This window comes from Saccostrea echinata, unplaced genomic scaffold (assembly GCF_033153115.1).
Source record: "Saccostrea echinata isolate AGI-Se365-2 ecotype Australia unplaced genomic scaffold, CSIRO_AGI_Sech_v1 ptg000016l, whole genome shotgun sequence".
NCBI classification, from domain to species: Eukaryota; Metazoa; Mollusca; class Bivalvia; order Ostreida; family Ostreidae; genus Saccostrea; species Saccostrea echinata.
The window spans coordinates 14715846-14730887 of NW_026889765.1; the positions used below are offsets into that span (position 1 = coordinate 14715846).

At 34.2% G+C, this 15042-nt stretch overlaps 1 protein-coding gene across 1 annotated transcript; it reads left to right on the plus strand.

Annotated features, from left to right (window-relative positions):
- Positions 1 to 5665: 5665 nt before the first annotated feature.
- On the plus strand, positions 5666 to 12777 carry LOC133188469 (kelch-like protein 40). Its single transcript, XM_061323910.1, has 4 exons — positions 5666 to 5873; positions 6115 to 6278; positions 8184 to 9652; positions 10025 to 12777. Exons 2-4 carry the CDS (start codon positions 6115 to 6117, stop codon positions 10240 to 10242), a joined length of 1851 nt encoding a protein of 616 aa, XP_061179894.1. The 5' UTR covers positions 5666 to 5873; the 3' UTR covers positions 10243 to 12777.
- The last annotated feature ends 2265 nt before the right edge of the window (positions 12778 to 15042 follow it).

Sequence of the window (15042 nt, forward strand, 5' to 3'; positions counted from 1 at the left end):
CCAACCCCTACACCAATCTCACCAAAGTGTACCTCTATCTCTATCATAACCCCTACACCAATCTCACCACAACTTGTCACTCCCTCTCCCAACCCCTACACCAATCTCACCAAAGTGTGCCTCTCCCAACCTCTACACCAATCTCACCACAATGTGTTTCTCCCCCTCCCAAACCTTACACCAATCTCACCAAAGTGTGCCTTTCCCTCTCCCAACCCCTACACCAATCTCACCAAAGTGTGCCTCTCCCAGCCTCTACACTAATCTCACCACAATGTGCCTCTCCCCCTCCCAACCCTTACACTAATCTCACCACAATGTGTCACTCCCTCTCCCAACCCCTAAACCAATCTAACCACAATGGGTCTCTTTTTCTTTCAGTCCCTACATCAATCTCACCATAATGTGTCTCTCCCTCTCCCAACCCCTACACCAATCTCACCAAAGTGTGTCACTCCCTCTACCAACCTCTACACCAATCTTACCACAATGTGTCTTTCCTTCACTAAATCTCTACACCAATCTTACCAAATGTTTCTTTTCCTCTCCCAACCCTTACACCAATTTCACCACAATGTGTCTCTACTTCACTAAATTCCTACACTAATCTCACCAAAGAGAGTCTTTTCCTCCCCCACCTTCTACACCAATCTCACCACATTGTGTCCCTTCAGCTCCTAACCATTACACTAATCTCACCACAATGGTCTCTCCCTCTCACAACCCCTACACCAATCTCACCTAAGTGTGTCTTTTCCTCTCCCAACCTCTACACCAACCTCACCACATGCCCCTCCCTCTCCCCATCGCTACACATATCTCCCCCAGTGTGTCTCCCACTCCCAACCTCTACAGCAATCTCACAAAGGTGTGTTTCTCCCTCTCCCAACCCCTACACCAATCTCACCAAAGTGTGCCTCTCCCAACCTCTACACCAATCTCACCACAATGTGTCTCTCCCCCTCCCAACCCTTACACCAATCTTACCATAATGTGTCTCTCCCCCTCCCAACCCCTAAACCAATCTCACCACAATGGGTCTCTTCCTCTTCCAGTCCCTACATCAATCTCACCATAATGTGTCTCTCCCTCTCCCAACCCCTACACCAATTTCACGAGTGTCCCTCCGTCACCCACTCCCGCACCAATCTTTCTGTAACTTCTATTATAATGAATACAGTGTTACAGTAACCACAATAGATCTATTATCTACAGGTAATGTTTTCAGTTTTTATAATTTTTTTTTAAATTGTTAGACCTATATCTAGAATGTATGCAGAAAAAAAACAGATTTTTGTTTTTCTTATGAAATCTAAATAACAGAGGCTGGAAGGTTTACAAATGACCTAACAGATCCACCTAAAAATTGGAACATAATATAATTTTTCTAGCCATTAACTATTATATATCAAAGACAAAATTATGTGCTCCAGCAATACTTGTAAACAGAGCTCTTTTTTTCCTGGAGGATTAAATAGTCTAAAAATGGCCATGAACCTCGAGTGCTTTTAATATTTCATTCATAAACAGGTTATGGGCATTCTTGTAACATATGTAACATAAAAACTTACTACTTTTCAAATCTGTATACAACCATTCTCCACGATAAAATAAAGTCCAGGATTTTGACATCATTTACAGCTGCTTTGTCGATAAAAATGGAACTCGTAAATTTACTTACCTTGTCATTTGTCATTTGCAAAATTATTTTGTTAAAAAAAACTTTCTGATTGTACACACAATTACTCTGAAGCTGGTATTAAAAAGATTTCAAGTTATATCAAAGTGAGTTTCTGATTGACAATATCTACATAAGTATGTGGTTTTTGGTGACCAGGTCTTCCAACAATCTGTTGGAATTCCCATGGGTATTGCACCATTGCACCCCGTTGTTAGCAGACCTATTTTTGTATTCATATGAAGCAGAATTTATTCAAAATCTTATATTTGAGAAAAAGAAATCTCTTGCTATGGCCTTCAACTCGACATTTAGATATATCGACGACGTATTATCAATTAACAATAGTTACTTCCATTCATTTATGTCGACACGATATATCCCGGAGAGCTTGAGGTGAAAGATACTACAGAGTCTGATACATCTGTTTCATATTTGGATATTTTACTAGAAAGAGACGTTAATAGTAATCTAACAACCAAGCTTTATGATAACGTGATGACTTCAACTTTTCAATCGTCAACTTCCCTTACTTATGCAGCAATATACCCTTATCACCTGCAGCTGTAAACGGGGTTTATATCTCTCAGTTGATTCTCTCAGCATGCTGTACGTATGAACAATTTCTAAAACGAGGTAAGTTATTGACAAACAAATTGATGAAACAAGAATATAAACATTCTCTTTTAAAATCTTCATTCCGTAATTTCTATGGTCGATACAATGACCTTGTCAGCAAATACAGTCTATCATTAATTCATATGCTGACTGACTTTGTTAGGCCATTATTTACACACTGAATTGTCGACGGATTTTCCGTTATTTCCCGATCATGACAAGGAGCACACGGCGGGCAGCAGGGGATGCTCACTCCTCCATGGCACCTGATCTCACCTCTGATGTTTTTGGAGGACCGTGTTTGCTCTGCTCCCGATTTGTATTGTTTTAGTAGACTTTGAGCTTGAATACTGTTCGTTATCTCCATATTTCATTGTACATTATTTAAAATTTACTTCTTTCACAGTTGAACAAAAATACCTGCACTATGGATTAGTTTACAGCTTTAAATAAATAAAATCGCAGTAGAAATTACCCGATACCTTGCAATCTGACTGATAAGATTATCAGGCAGTGCCAAATACATACAATCTGATTGGTCATTAAATATTACATAATGGTACGTAATACCTACAACAATATATATATCAGACTTGGGGTAATGCTAAATGTAATGGTAATGCATTGCAATGCATTACTTCAACCCGAATAAACTCTCTGTATCTATGTAGATACATTTTTATTCTATTGAAAGTACAGTTACCGCACATTTAAATTCTCATACTTATTTCAGATCAGATTTAATTTCAAAGAATATTTTAAAGAGTTTATTAAAAAAATATCCTTTAAAAATAATTCCGGTATGAGACACACTAATTAATGTACAAATGTATGTTTTTATCTTATAGGCAGTTGAAAAGTTTGAACTTCCTATGAATAATAAAAAGATACGTAAATTATTTACAGTGTAATAAATGCAAGTAAATTGAAATTAAATTTGAAATATCATTCATCATGTTTAGTTTTGAAGGGGTGGGATGCATGCTTATGAAAATTGTTTCAACGTTTTGTATTTTTATTTTTGAACCTCCCCCCCCCCCCCCAAAAAAAAAGTAATGGTAAAGGTAATGCATTACTTTAAGAAATTAAGTAATGGTACAATGTAATGGTAATTTAATGCTCAAGATTCTTGAAGTAATGGTAATGTAATGCATTATTTTACAATGTAATTCGCCCCAAGCCTTATATATATATATATATATAGATATATATATATATATATATATATATATATATATATATATATATATATATATATATATATATATATATATATATATATATATATATATATATATATATATATATACGTGCAAATGTAATTCTCACATTCTGATTGGTTATCAGACATTATAGACCATATACCTAAAATTTGATTGGTTACCAGACATTTTACACTTGATACCTACTATCTGATTGGATATTTCCATGGCCGTCGTCAGAGAAGCAACATACAGCAAACTCCAAAGAATTGAATCCAGGACCGTATTCTTCGCCATCCTTTGATGTTTAACGTGCTTTCAATCTGAAATTAGTTTAAATAGCTCATTTTAGAAAAAGGGGCATTTGCCTTCATTGTGTCTCAATTCAGTCTGGGTCAGTGCTCAGGTAAATAGGTAGCTTTTAGTGAATGCTGGTGCTATATAATACGAAAAAAGTTAGTTTGAATTGAATAATTGAAAATACATGCACGGATCTAGAGGCGGGTCCGGACCCCCCCCCCCCCTTGGAATATACAGACTGAGTTATTAAATGTATATACTTAAAAAAGCAAAAGAAAAATGACTTTGGACCCCCCCCCCCTTTAAAAAAAACGTGGAACCACCACCACCATCACGAAATATGGTTTTTTTTTCACGTTGGAGAATATACATTACCTTTTCTTTTGCTTTTCAAGAAATTTTTGGGTTGATTTTTTTTTTGGACTGGGGTGACCCCCTCCCCCCCCCCCCCGGGGGAAAAAGTCCTTGATCCGCGCCTGAAATATAGCATGGAAAAAAGTTATGGACAATGTCAACGCTCGCCTTTGCAAATTAATCTGAGATGAAGTTTATTAAGCCTTAGGCATGTTTTTATTGTTCTAGTCAACATCTAAATACATTGTTGTAATTATGTCTATAGCCTAGTATTCGTTTTTAAATAAATCACTGACTTTCTTTCAATGAAAAATTTTATGTACTCTCACAAAAGATATCCAGAGAGCTCTATTATCAGATTATGGTCTCAGGGAAAGTACAATCAACAAAATTGAGCTTAAAATATTATTCCTTTCATATGTACATGTATATATAACATATCTTTCATTTTCGATAGAGAGTTTGTGTTTTAAATAACTACTGAGTATATATATAGTATTTGAAAATAAAACCTCTACCTAATTGCTAATTTCTGATACACTATACACGGCGCACTGGAAGCACGTTTCGAATTCACTTGCAAGCACATGTAAATACGTCCTCTTGATTATAGCGGATATTGACTGCATGAGTGGGGATCGTTTTATTGCTTGAAACAGGACATTATCTCACAAAGGATGAGTTACACCAAAGTGTGACGTTATACGCCATGTATTATATGATGTTTCAACTTTGTACATGTAATATTTAACACAAGTGCTTGGGGACGGGACCCCCCCCCCCCCAACACACCATGTTCCGTACCCCAGGGGTTCTTTGACATTTTTAATTTAAAAAATATTTCTATGACACATTCACAAAGTATTACAACTGAAAATTCCAAAATATAACCTAAAACTAGCCTTTTATTTAAAAATTCACACTCTGAAAACGATCTCTTCTAGTATCAGAGAGTGTGATTTTTTATAAAAGGCTAGTTTTAGGTTATAGTTTGGATTTTTCAGTTGTAATACTTTGTGAATGTGTCATAGAAAAATATTTTATTTCACAAAAAGTCAAAGAACCCTTGGAGGTACGGAACACGGCGGGGGCAAGGGGGGTCTCGTCCTCAAGCACTAGCTGCAATAATGTAGCCCTCTCCAATTTTTTTTTTTTTTTTTTTTTTTTTTTTTTTGGGAGAGGGCTAGCTCTCTCCTGAAAATATCAGATTAAAAAAATCGGAGAGGGCTACATTATTGCAGCTACCAAGCACCTGTGATATTTAAAAAAAAAAATCTACAGAAACCCAGATCTTTACAGAAATTAGAAATTTCCAGTCGCAAATTTTGCTACTTTTTAGGATTTCGATTGCAGTTACATTCAATATTAAAACTGCAGATTTTTGAAAACGCATGCTAAAAGATATTCAAATGGGGTCAAATTTACAGGGGGTCGAATTTGATTACACCGCAAAGAAAGGTGTCGGGGCGCCATCTATATTTATTTAGAGTTATCTATACCAGCGAAGCAAATACCTAAAATAGTGAATTCGCGAGGGTGAAATTTGATATTCTACCCTCTCAGCAGCATGGAAGACAGGCTACTCATGCGTATCCTCAGATCAAATTGTGATCAGCTGCCAAATTCACGAGTAGAAAGAAAATTCGATCCGACCTGAATATTGCATCAATTTTGTAAACAGCTGTCGATGATTGGTGAATGTTCGTGAGAGGTTAAAAAATGTATGTAAATTTTGTTTGTTTGTATTTCATTCCATTGAATTATAGAAATCAACTATCATATATGAAATGTTCTATGTAAATGTACCTTTATCTAATGTTAAACAAGTTGCACACGACAGAAAATAAGAAGAGTGTTACATATTAATATATATATACATTTTTTATAGTCTAAGAAATGATCAGTAAATGCTGTTTGGTAGCAGTATAACATAATATTTTGGTGCACAATGAATTCTATTAGATGTCGGAAGACACAGGTGGCCTGAACCCCCAACAGAAGAGATTATTGGAGGGTTTATACCAGTTTTACAGACAGGGTCAGCTAACTGATGTGACACTGGACGTAGAGGGACAACAGTTTGCCTGCAACAGAAATGTCCTGGCAGCTAGCAGCCCCTTCTTTAAGTATGTTTGTCATGTTTGTTGGATAGAAAAATATGTGGTATTCTTCTTAACACTAACGTTATGTTTTAAAACCCAGTCACATTTCCAAAAATGACTAACGGCCGATGTTTTTTGAGGCAAAAATAGGATTCTTCAGACAACAGTCGGTAGTTCTTCGGGTGTTGTCTTGCCAGATTATGACCTCTTTTTTCATCAGCCGACCAATTTCGGGCCAAGTTATAAATTTTTCTGCTTTGGTGCTGATTCCTTCAATTGAAGCAGTCATTGAATAGTCTGTTGATCATCTTCCGACCATCAGCAGACAGTTTGTCTATGTTGTTTATACTCAATATGTACAAATTTATTTCAGGCCAAGATAAATAAATATTGTGTTTCCTATTCCAACCTGAGAAAAAATAGGGTAGGTAGGTAGGGAACACATTTTATTTTTAATATTTTAATATTTTATTGGCAAGCAGGCTACCATTTTCCCTCAGGGAAATTGCTCTCAAAACATTTCTGATTAATATGTATAGGATATGCATTTTCTGAAACACGGATGTGATAGAGATTAGGATTTCTAATAGTGAAACTGGAAAATTTTACTCCCGGAAAGATATCTGCGGGTAAATTCTCTAGGGTCGGCTCATATATTTTAGGATCAGTCGGGGAACCGGAAACACACAATTTATTTATCTAGGCCTGAAACAATTTTTTAGCCCCCCCCCCCCCCCCCCCAAAAAAACTTCTATCACTTGTGTTTATTGCTTAAGTGTTTTCCAGAGATTTTTTTTCTCAAATTCAGCTACTCAGAGACCATGTAATGTCTGCATCTTATCAATTTTTTCCTCCACATATTTAATTTTAATAGAAAGTAAAACTTTCAGAAATATTCACATGAAGTAAAAATAGTCAACTTCCATAGAAATGATGTGCCATTTCAGCACTCTGATCAGAATCACTATCTAGTTATACCTTTAATTTGACAATATATGCAAGATCATGAGTTTATTTAAATGTATTGCTGTTAATTAAAGAAGAAATGAACATCAAAAATTTGCATCATATATTATAAGGAAATATTTACATCCAATGAATATTATCTCCTTCATTTCTTATGAAAATCATGGTTGTTTATCAATCAGTGAACTCCAATAAGCAAGCCACCTGTATAGATTTCTTCAGCAGTGGCTCTTCCATCAATGAAACACACAATGACGTACATATCAAATATGCAATAGTTAACGTGCTTAAGCCTACTTAATATGAATATTTATATAGACATAAAATATAAACAATAAAATGTCTTTCTTTCTTTGTTAGTATGGAAATTAACGTTGCAGCTATTGCAGAACAAAAAAATTACATAACCCGCTTACAAGATAGTGATTTTATTGTTTAAAACAAATGCGAAATATGAATATGAACTTATAACCCGATTAGATAAAATATTGAGAGGATTCATGTATGAATATTAAATAATAGGGCTGGGTATTGGCTAGAGATTTCATATTGCGATACATTGAGATATTTTTAACTGTATTGCGATACATATTATAATATTTTCAACAAAAATTTAAATGGTATCTTCTTATTATATTAACTTCCTTTTACATGTAGAATGTACATAACTATGATAAATAACCAATTAAAGATATCTTGTTGATTGAATTACAGTTATGCAACTAAATACACCCATACAACAGCTTTTATCTTACTATTTGGCATGATCGCAATTCACAAACTTTTCTGACAACTTTTCTTTGTATTTTATGATAGATTTCCTAACTCCAAGCATTTTGCCGGTATATCAGTATTACAAAAACGTATTGCAATACGATATTTTTTGTCAACATACCGCAATATAACCGGAATATCGGTATTATTGCACAGCCCTATTAAATAAGTTACTTTGTATTTTTACAGAGCCATGTTTACCAGCGATGTAAAAGAAAGCACAGACAATGTGATTCCCATTCATGGTATAACTAAGGATGCTATGGAAACCTTACTGGACTATATATACAGTGGAAGGATAAGACTTACCAATGAAAATGTCCAAAATGTCTTCTCTGCATCGAACTTTTTAGAGATGTTAGAGGTGGTTGATATGTGTATTGACCACATATCTGGAGCTCTTAGTCTATCTAACTGTTTGGATGTCTTCTTCTTTGCTGTCTACAACTACTGTGAAAAGTTAAAACTGAACAGTGGTAATTTTATTCTGAAGAAATTTCCTGAGATGGCAGAGACTGAAGAATTCCTGTCTAAAATTGAGGTGGGGGACCTGATTTGGTTCTTGTCCTCAGATGACATATATGTTGACAGGGAGGAATACATTTTTGAGTACATACTTAAATGGATTGAATTTGACCCAGAATTAAGAAGAAAACATTTTCCCAAACTTTTCAAATGCTTAAGACTACCTCTGATCAATGATGAATATTTTGAGGAGAAAGTTACCAGCCATAAGTTTGTTCAGGAGAACAGTTTCTGTCGTGGACTCCTGACTTCCTTTAGTCTCTTCAAAATACAGCAAGCACACATGCTGGAAGTGGATGAGGATTCACCATTTGCCAATCCAGTACCACGACTTGGAATGTACAACCGGAAACTTATAGTCTACTCAGGAGGAGCTTACTCAGCTGAAGAGCGATCATTTACAGCTTTTGACCCAGTCACAAAAAAGAATTACTATGGGATCAAACCTCACCCATCCTTTGATTTCAAATTTAGAATTGATTACTTTTCATTGGTTACAACAGAAAATAACAGCATTTACTTTATTGGTGGCATATTCTATGAAAGTTACCACTTTTCAGAAACTGGTCAAGCTGTGAAAGATTTCCTTTTGTATGATGAGAAGGAATCCAAGTGGTTGCCACAGAAACCTATGGGAGTGGCTAGATGTCAATTTGCTGCTTGTAACTATGGAGATGAAGTCTATGTCTGTGGTGGAAAATCTTTTCATCCAGTAGGAGAACCTACAGATTCCTTGGAAGTTTTTGATCCAGAAATTAACTTTTGGACAGTCATGGAGCCAATGCCTATGGCCTTATACCAGCATTCAATTTGCTGCCACAACAAAGCCTTGTTTGTGTTTGGTGGTAAGGATGTTGTGGACGAACATGTTGACAATGTATTCCGATTTGACATTCCTGCAAATTCTTGGTGTGTAGTTCGTACCAATATGCTTAAGCCACGGTCAGAACATATGTCACTGCAAGTAAATGGTAAGATCTACATTGTTGGTGGTGGATCCAAGCATTCTAATGCAGTTGAGGTGGAGATTTATGATCCATCGACCAACAGATGGACCTATGGAACTGATTTTGTGGAGGAGAGAAAAATACTGACTGGCTGTGTATTTGATGGTCAAATTTACACCACTGGAGGTAATTAGGATATTTTATTTAAAAAAAGGAATAATAAATGCTTACATGTTAGATGAAGCTCTGTTGTTTTTCTAGGAAGAATTTTTTTTCAGCATGTAATTGCATCGTTAGTATCTTGCATATTTTTACATGTACATTGAACTGAGTGAAGTGTACTTGATCCTTATTTATATACATTACCTGTATACATGCCAGACATTGCCGGGATGGAATCATAAATTTTTCAGCATATATTTTGAAATGATTGAGTCAGAATTAAAATTTGGATAGTTGTAAAGATATCTTATGTAATTTTGTTTTCAAATACTAAGTTTACTTTGTTCTGTGTTAGTGGTTTTATATACAGTATAAAAATATTTTGTCTTGTATTAGGTGTGCGACAGTTCAGCCGACCTAACAAACCGACGAGAACAGTAGAGACAAAGGACTTCTATAGATACAATGTACACCAGAACAAGTGGCAGAAGTTGGTTCGCTTTATACAGTACGCCAACACACAATGCTGTACCGTGGCAATGCTCAACATCAAATTCCTCCATGAAAGTGACTTTATAAGTGTTGGAGAAGGTATTGAACCAAATGAGCATTAAGATTACTGTACAGAGGTATATAAGACAATGTTAGAACATCTTTTAGATATAAGCTAATGTCGGGAGGAGACTTTTAATGCTAATTTGAACATTTATACTGTAAATCCTTTTTATTTGTGAGAACTTTGCATAATTACACGAGATAGTGTGCTTGCAAAAATTTTATTCATGCCTATATTAGTATTCGTAAGGATTATATAGAACAAAAACCATAATTCGTGAAAATTTTGTTTCGCTTATTAAGAGTAAATGAGTATCTCGCAAAAATTTACTGATCTACAGTAATAACCAGATTAGGACATGCATTTATAAATTGAAAATAGGCATGATAAAAATTCATTTGTATAGATTTGCAGATGTGTCAAATTGACTGATAGGTATAGATAATGATCTGACTACAGTATTGTTTCAATGTTTGAAAAATTGTGTTCCCGGAATGAATTGTTAGGGAAGTCCACTTTGTGTTTGTCTTGTTAAACAAGTTCATTTTTAGTTGTCAACCTCTGATAGTGAAGGTATAAGTTTTATATCAATATTATACTAAAAGATTCAAATAATTTTTACATGAATTTCTACGTAAATATTTGTGAGTTTACAGCCGTAGCACATGAAGTGCCTTTATTTCCAAGGTTTCAAATACTCCAGGGTTCTTCTTGTTCTTTGTTGGTCAAATATATATATACATTTTTGCTATTTTAAAGAGAATTTATTAGTATATGTACTCTCTGTTGCGTGCTATTTACAGCTTTCACCATTTATGACTTTGACTGGTACAGTAAAGATTTTTTCAACTTCACTTGAGCCAATTTTAAAGACTAAGTATGTTTCTGATCAAAATTGGTACTTGATCCATCTTTTGATTAAGGAGGTAAGCCACACCAAAATTATTAAATGATGTTTCAAGTATCTCTTTTGACATATGAATTCAGAATGATATATTTTTTCTGAGAAAATGCAAAAATTGTTTGTAGCTCCTTTTTTTACCCGTGATGCTTTGAAGAAAGTTTTGATTGAAGGGAGCATTTTCCAAATGTCTGATTCTTGTTCTTCAAAAGCTGATACTCCATGGTCATAAGTAGTACTATCCAATAGAACACATGCTCACCCTAGCCTGTTGCTTCACTCAGTGGTGCATGTGGCTCTAAATGAGTACTAATTGGTGGACTTCACCTTCACTGCAGTTAATCCAGTTTTACATTTTCAGGTCACCTGAAAAGTTTCAACTTTGTTTGAATCATAGTTTATTGGGCTATAATTTAGGCCAAAGCAGAGTGTTAATATTTTTCTAAAGAATTTTTAAGAATTTTTTTTTATTTTCAAAAAAATAATTAAAAAAAATATCTAAAAAGATATCTGATAAACAACAAGGCCACAAGTACTTTCAAGGCCTCTTCTAGGATTAGGAATGGGCTACAATGGGAGTTTTAATCATCTAGACATTCTTACAATGATGATAACACCAAGGCCAAAATTTTAAACGAATTTCAGTTAATTCTAAATTGTGGTGAAATGCATGTTAAGTTTGAGGAAATAATAAGGGGTGATATGAATAACATTGTTTTGTCAGCCTGTCATGGCACATCTTTTTACCCCATATTGTGTATGTTACTTTTAGATTTTTACTCAGGTTTAGCTCTTTTAAAGAAAAAATGGTATTTATTAGCAAAGATCGATTTATTTTACAAGTGCATATAAACCATATTTAGATTTATTAAGGTTGAATTGGGTATCTCTAGGGTACCTTCTTTGTGTGGTACCTTTGGGTTGCGTGTGATAAAAAGACACGCCCAATTTGTCAGAAAGAAAAATCTCGCTCAGGTTATAGTGTTACGGCCTTGAGACCTAAGTTGCAGTTTTTGTCTTGTTCCCAAGTGGAGTTGGTACCTTTGGGTTGCGTGTGATAAAAAGACACGCCCAATTTGTCAGAAAGAAAAATCTCGCTCAGGTTATAGTGTTACGGCCTTGAGACCTAAGTTGCAGTTTTTGTCTTGTTCCCAAGTGGAGTTGTTTTGAACTGTTTTGCATTTCTAGTCTTACTGAACTCACCTGCTTATTTAGTCTTGTTGCTTTTCCCCCCATCTTGTCTTTGAATATTAAGGTCTGTTGGCCTGTTGTTGCATAATTCCTCCAATCTTTTCTTTGCATGTTAGGATTTGTTGGCCTGTTGTTGCAGAATTTCCCTAATTTCCTTTCATATTGTATATTTGTTGCAGATAATGAGGGAAATATAAATATCTATTCACCAAGGAAAAATCATATTAGAAATCAGAATATGATTTTTCTTTGGTGAAAAGATCTTCATATCTCCTGAACATTCATGCAATAAATTGTTTAATGTACTGAAACACTACCAGGCTACAATATCATCTTGTTTTTTTTTTTTTTACAACATATAACAAGTACTGGGTAATAAAAACAACTAAGATCTATATTTAATTTTGAGGATTTTTTTTTTATCATCACTGATAAATGATCACAAAAATTAAAAACTATGTACATGTATAATAAGTATGGCAGATATACTGCCCCCCCCCCCCCCCCCCCAAGAAAAAATCAAGGAAATATGAAAGGATGACAGGGAAATAGGTAGTTTTAATTCCCTGTCATGTGGCTAGAAGCAGTCACATATGTTCTATATAAAATAATTATTACGAGGTAGAATAATAAAGTTTGTTGGCCTGTTGTTGCAGAATTTCCCTAATCTTCTCTCTGCATATTTAAATTTGTTGGTCAGTTGTCGCAAAATTTCTTGGTAAAATCAGTCTTGTTGCTCTTTGTAGCATGTCTCTTTTACTTGTTGGAAGTATAAGTATTTTTACATCTGCTCCAATTTCCAGTAGCAGTGAAGAACTATTTTCTAACTGCTGGTCTTCTTTTCCAGACACCACATGTACTTTAACCTGCTTGAAAAAGAATTTAAATATATACTTTTTAGCTGTGATATTTGTAGTTCAGATATTTCATATCATTCTTACATTTTTTAATGTCTTAACTGTACAGTTATATTTAGCTAGTGAGACAGTTTTAGTTGTGTGCATTATGAATAAAATGTTTCATACAGACTGAATGTATAGATAGCTTTGAATATGATTGAACATATATACAATGTATATATATATATATATATATATAAATATATATATAAATATATATATATATATAAATATATATATATATATATATATATATATATATATATATATATATATATATATGGTAATGTTTGAATTATCTTTTGAGTGTGAAAATTAATTTCTTCCTTTTGACTATTAATATGCATAAGTTTACTCGTACCATGCATACTATAGTCTGGCATCTTCATGAAAGTTCCCCAAGGTACTGTATTATTAGCCAATTTTTATATGCTTGCGCGAAATAAGTATATCTTATTGTGACTGTATTTTGTTATTTGTTTTCGAGATATCTATTAAATTGATTTTTTTTAAAATTAGTTTGATCATTAACATTGTATTAAAGCTCATGTTTTTTTTTGTTTTGAAAATATTTGCAACTTTGCTTCTTAATTGCTCTCAAATGTTTGCAGCTGTCTTCAAATATTTGTGCCTATCTTTTGATAATTGAATCTGTCTTCAAATGAAGTAAAGAAAGGTATACATTTAATTGAATTAAAAATGTGTCTAAATAAGGTACAGATAGGTGCAGATAATTAAATCTTCTATCTTTAAATAATTAAACCTAGGTTCAAATGAATTACATGTATCTGTAAATGAATGACGCCTATCTTGTATCCAATTCCAGATATGTTAAAATGAATTATACTTTTTTTAAAATCAATCAAAATTGAATTATGCCCTTCTTCAAATCAATAAAAAAAAATTTCAACTGCTGTGAAGGAAAAACTTCAGTCGTACTGTGCTATGAAATATTCAAGAAGTGGTTTACTCAAAAATGGATTCTCAAAAACTCCAAAGATTTGAGGGGAAAATTCAAGAACACTAAACTTTCAAAAATCAATAGCACAAAACATGACTTTTCAATGCTTTATACAACCATTCCTCATGATAAGTTAAAAACTAGGATTTTTTTTATATGGACAACTGTTTCTTTAATAAAAATGGAACTGGTAAATTTTCATATCCCGTGATTGTTATCTACAGAATTGTTAAACGTGATATTTACATCATTACATGTATAATTCTACACACAGTGATGCTGATATAAAAAGAATGCCGGAGTTCCTCATTGACAATTTGTGTACTCGGGGTCATTTGAGACTAGGTCTTCCAACAATCTGTTGGGATTCCGATGAACAGTAAATGTGCTCCTTTATTATCCCATGGCCGTAGGAACGGGGGGGGGGCTGCCCCCCCCCCCCGATAATTTTGCCAATATATAGAATACTATTAATAGAAAACATAGCTACTGTATGCTTGTGCCCCCTCAATAATAACGTCTAATGACCCTCTTTTTTTTCTTTTTTTTTTTTTGCTTGTCAAGGAATTTTGGTAGTTGATAGTGCCCTCCCCCAACTGAAAATGTATGGTTGTGCCCCCTCAAAGTGAAATTGCTTCCTACGGGCCTGTATCCGACCTGTTTTTATATTCATATGAATTTAAGGTAGAATCATTCAAAATCATCTGTGTAGACATGAGAAGAAGGAATCTCTTGCTGTGGCTTTCAATTCAATATTTCAATATATTAACGATCTTTATCAATAATCATGGGTATTTTTCATTTACATGTCAACACCATACATGTATATCCCCATGAACTCAAAATAAAAGATACCGCAGAGTTTGCACATCATCTGCTTCATACTTACTCTTTGGCCAGGGAGCT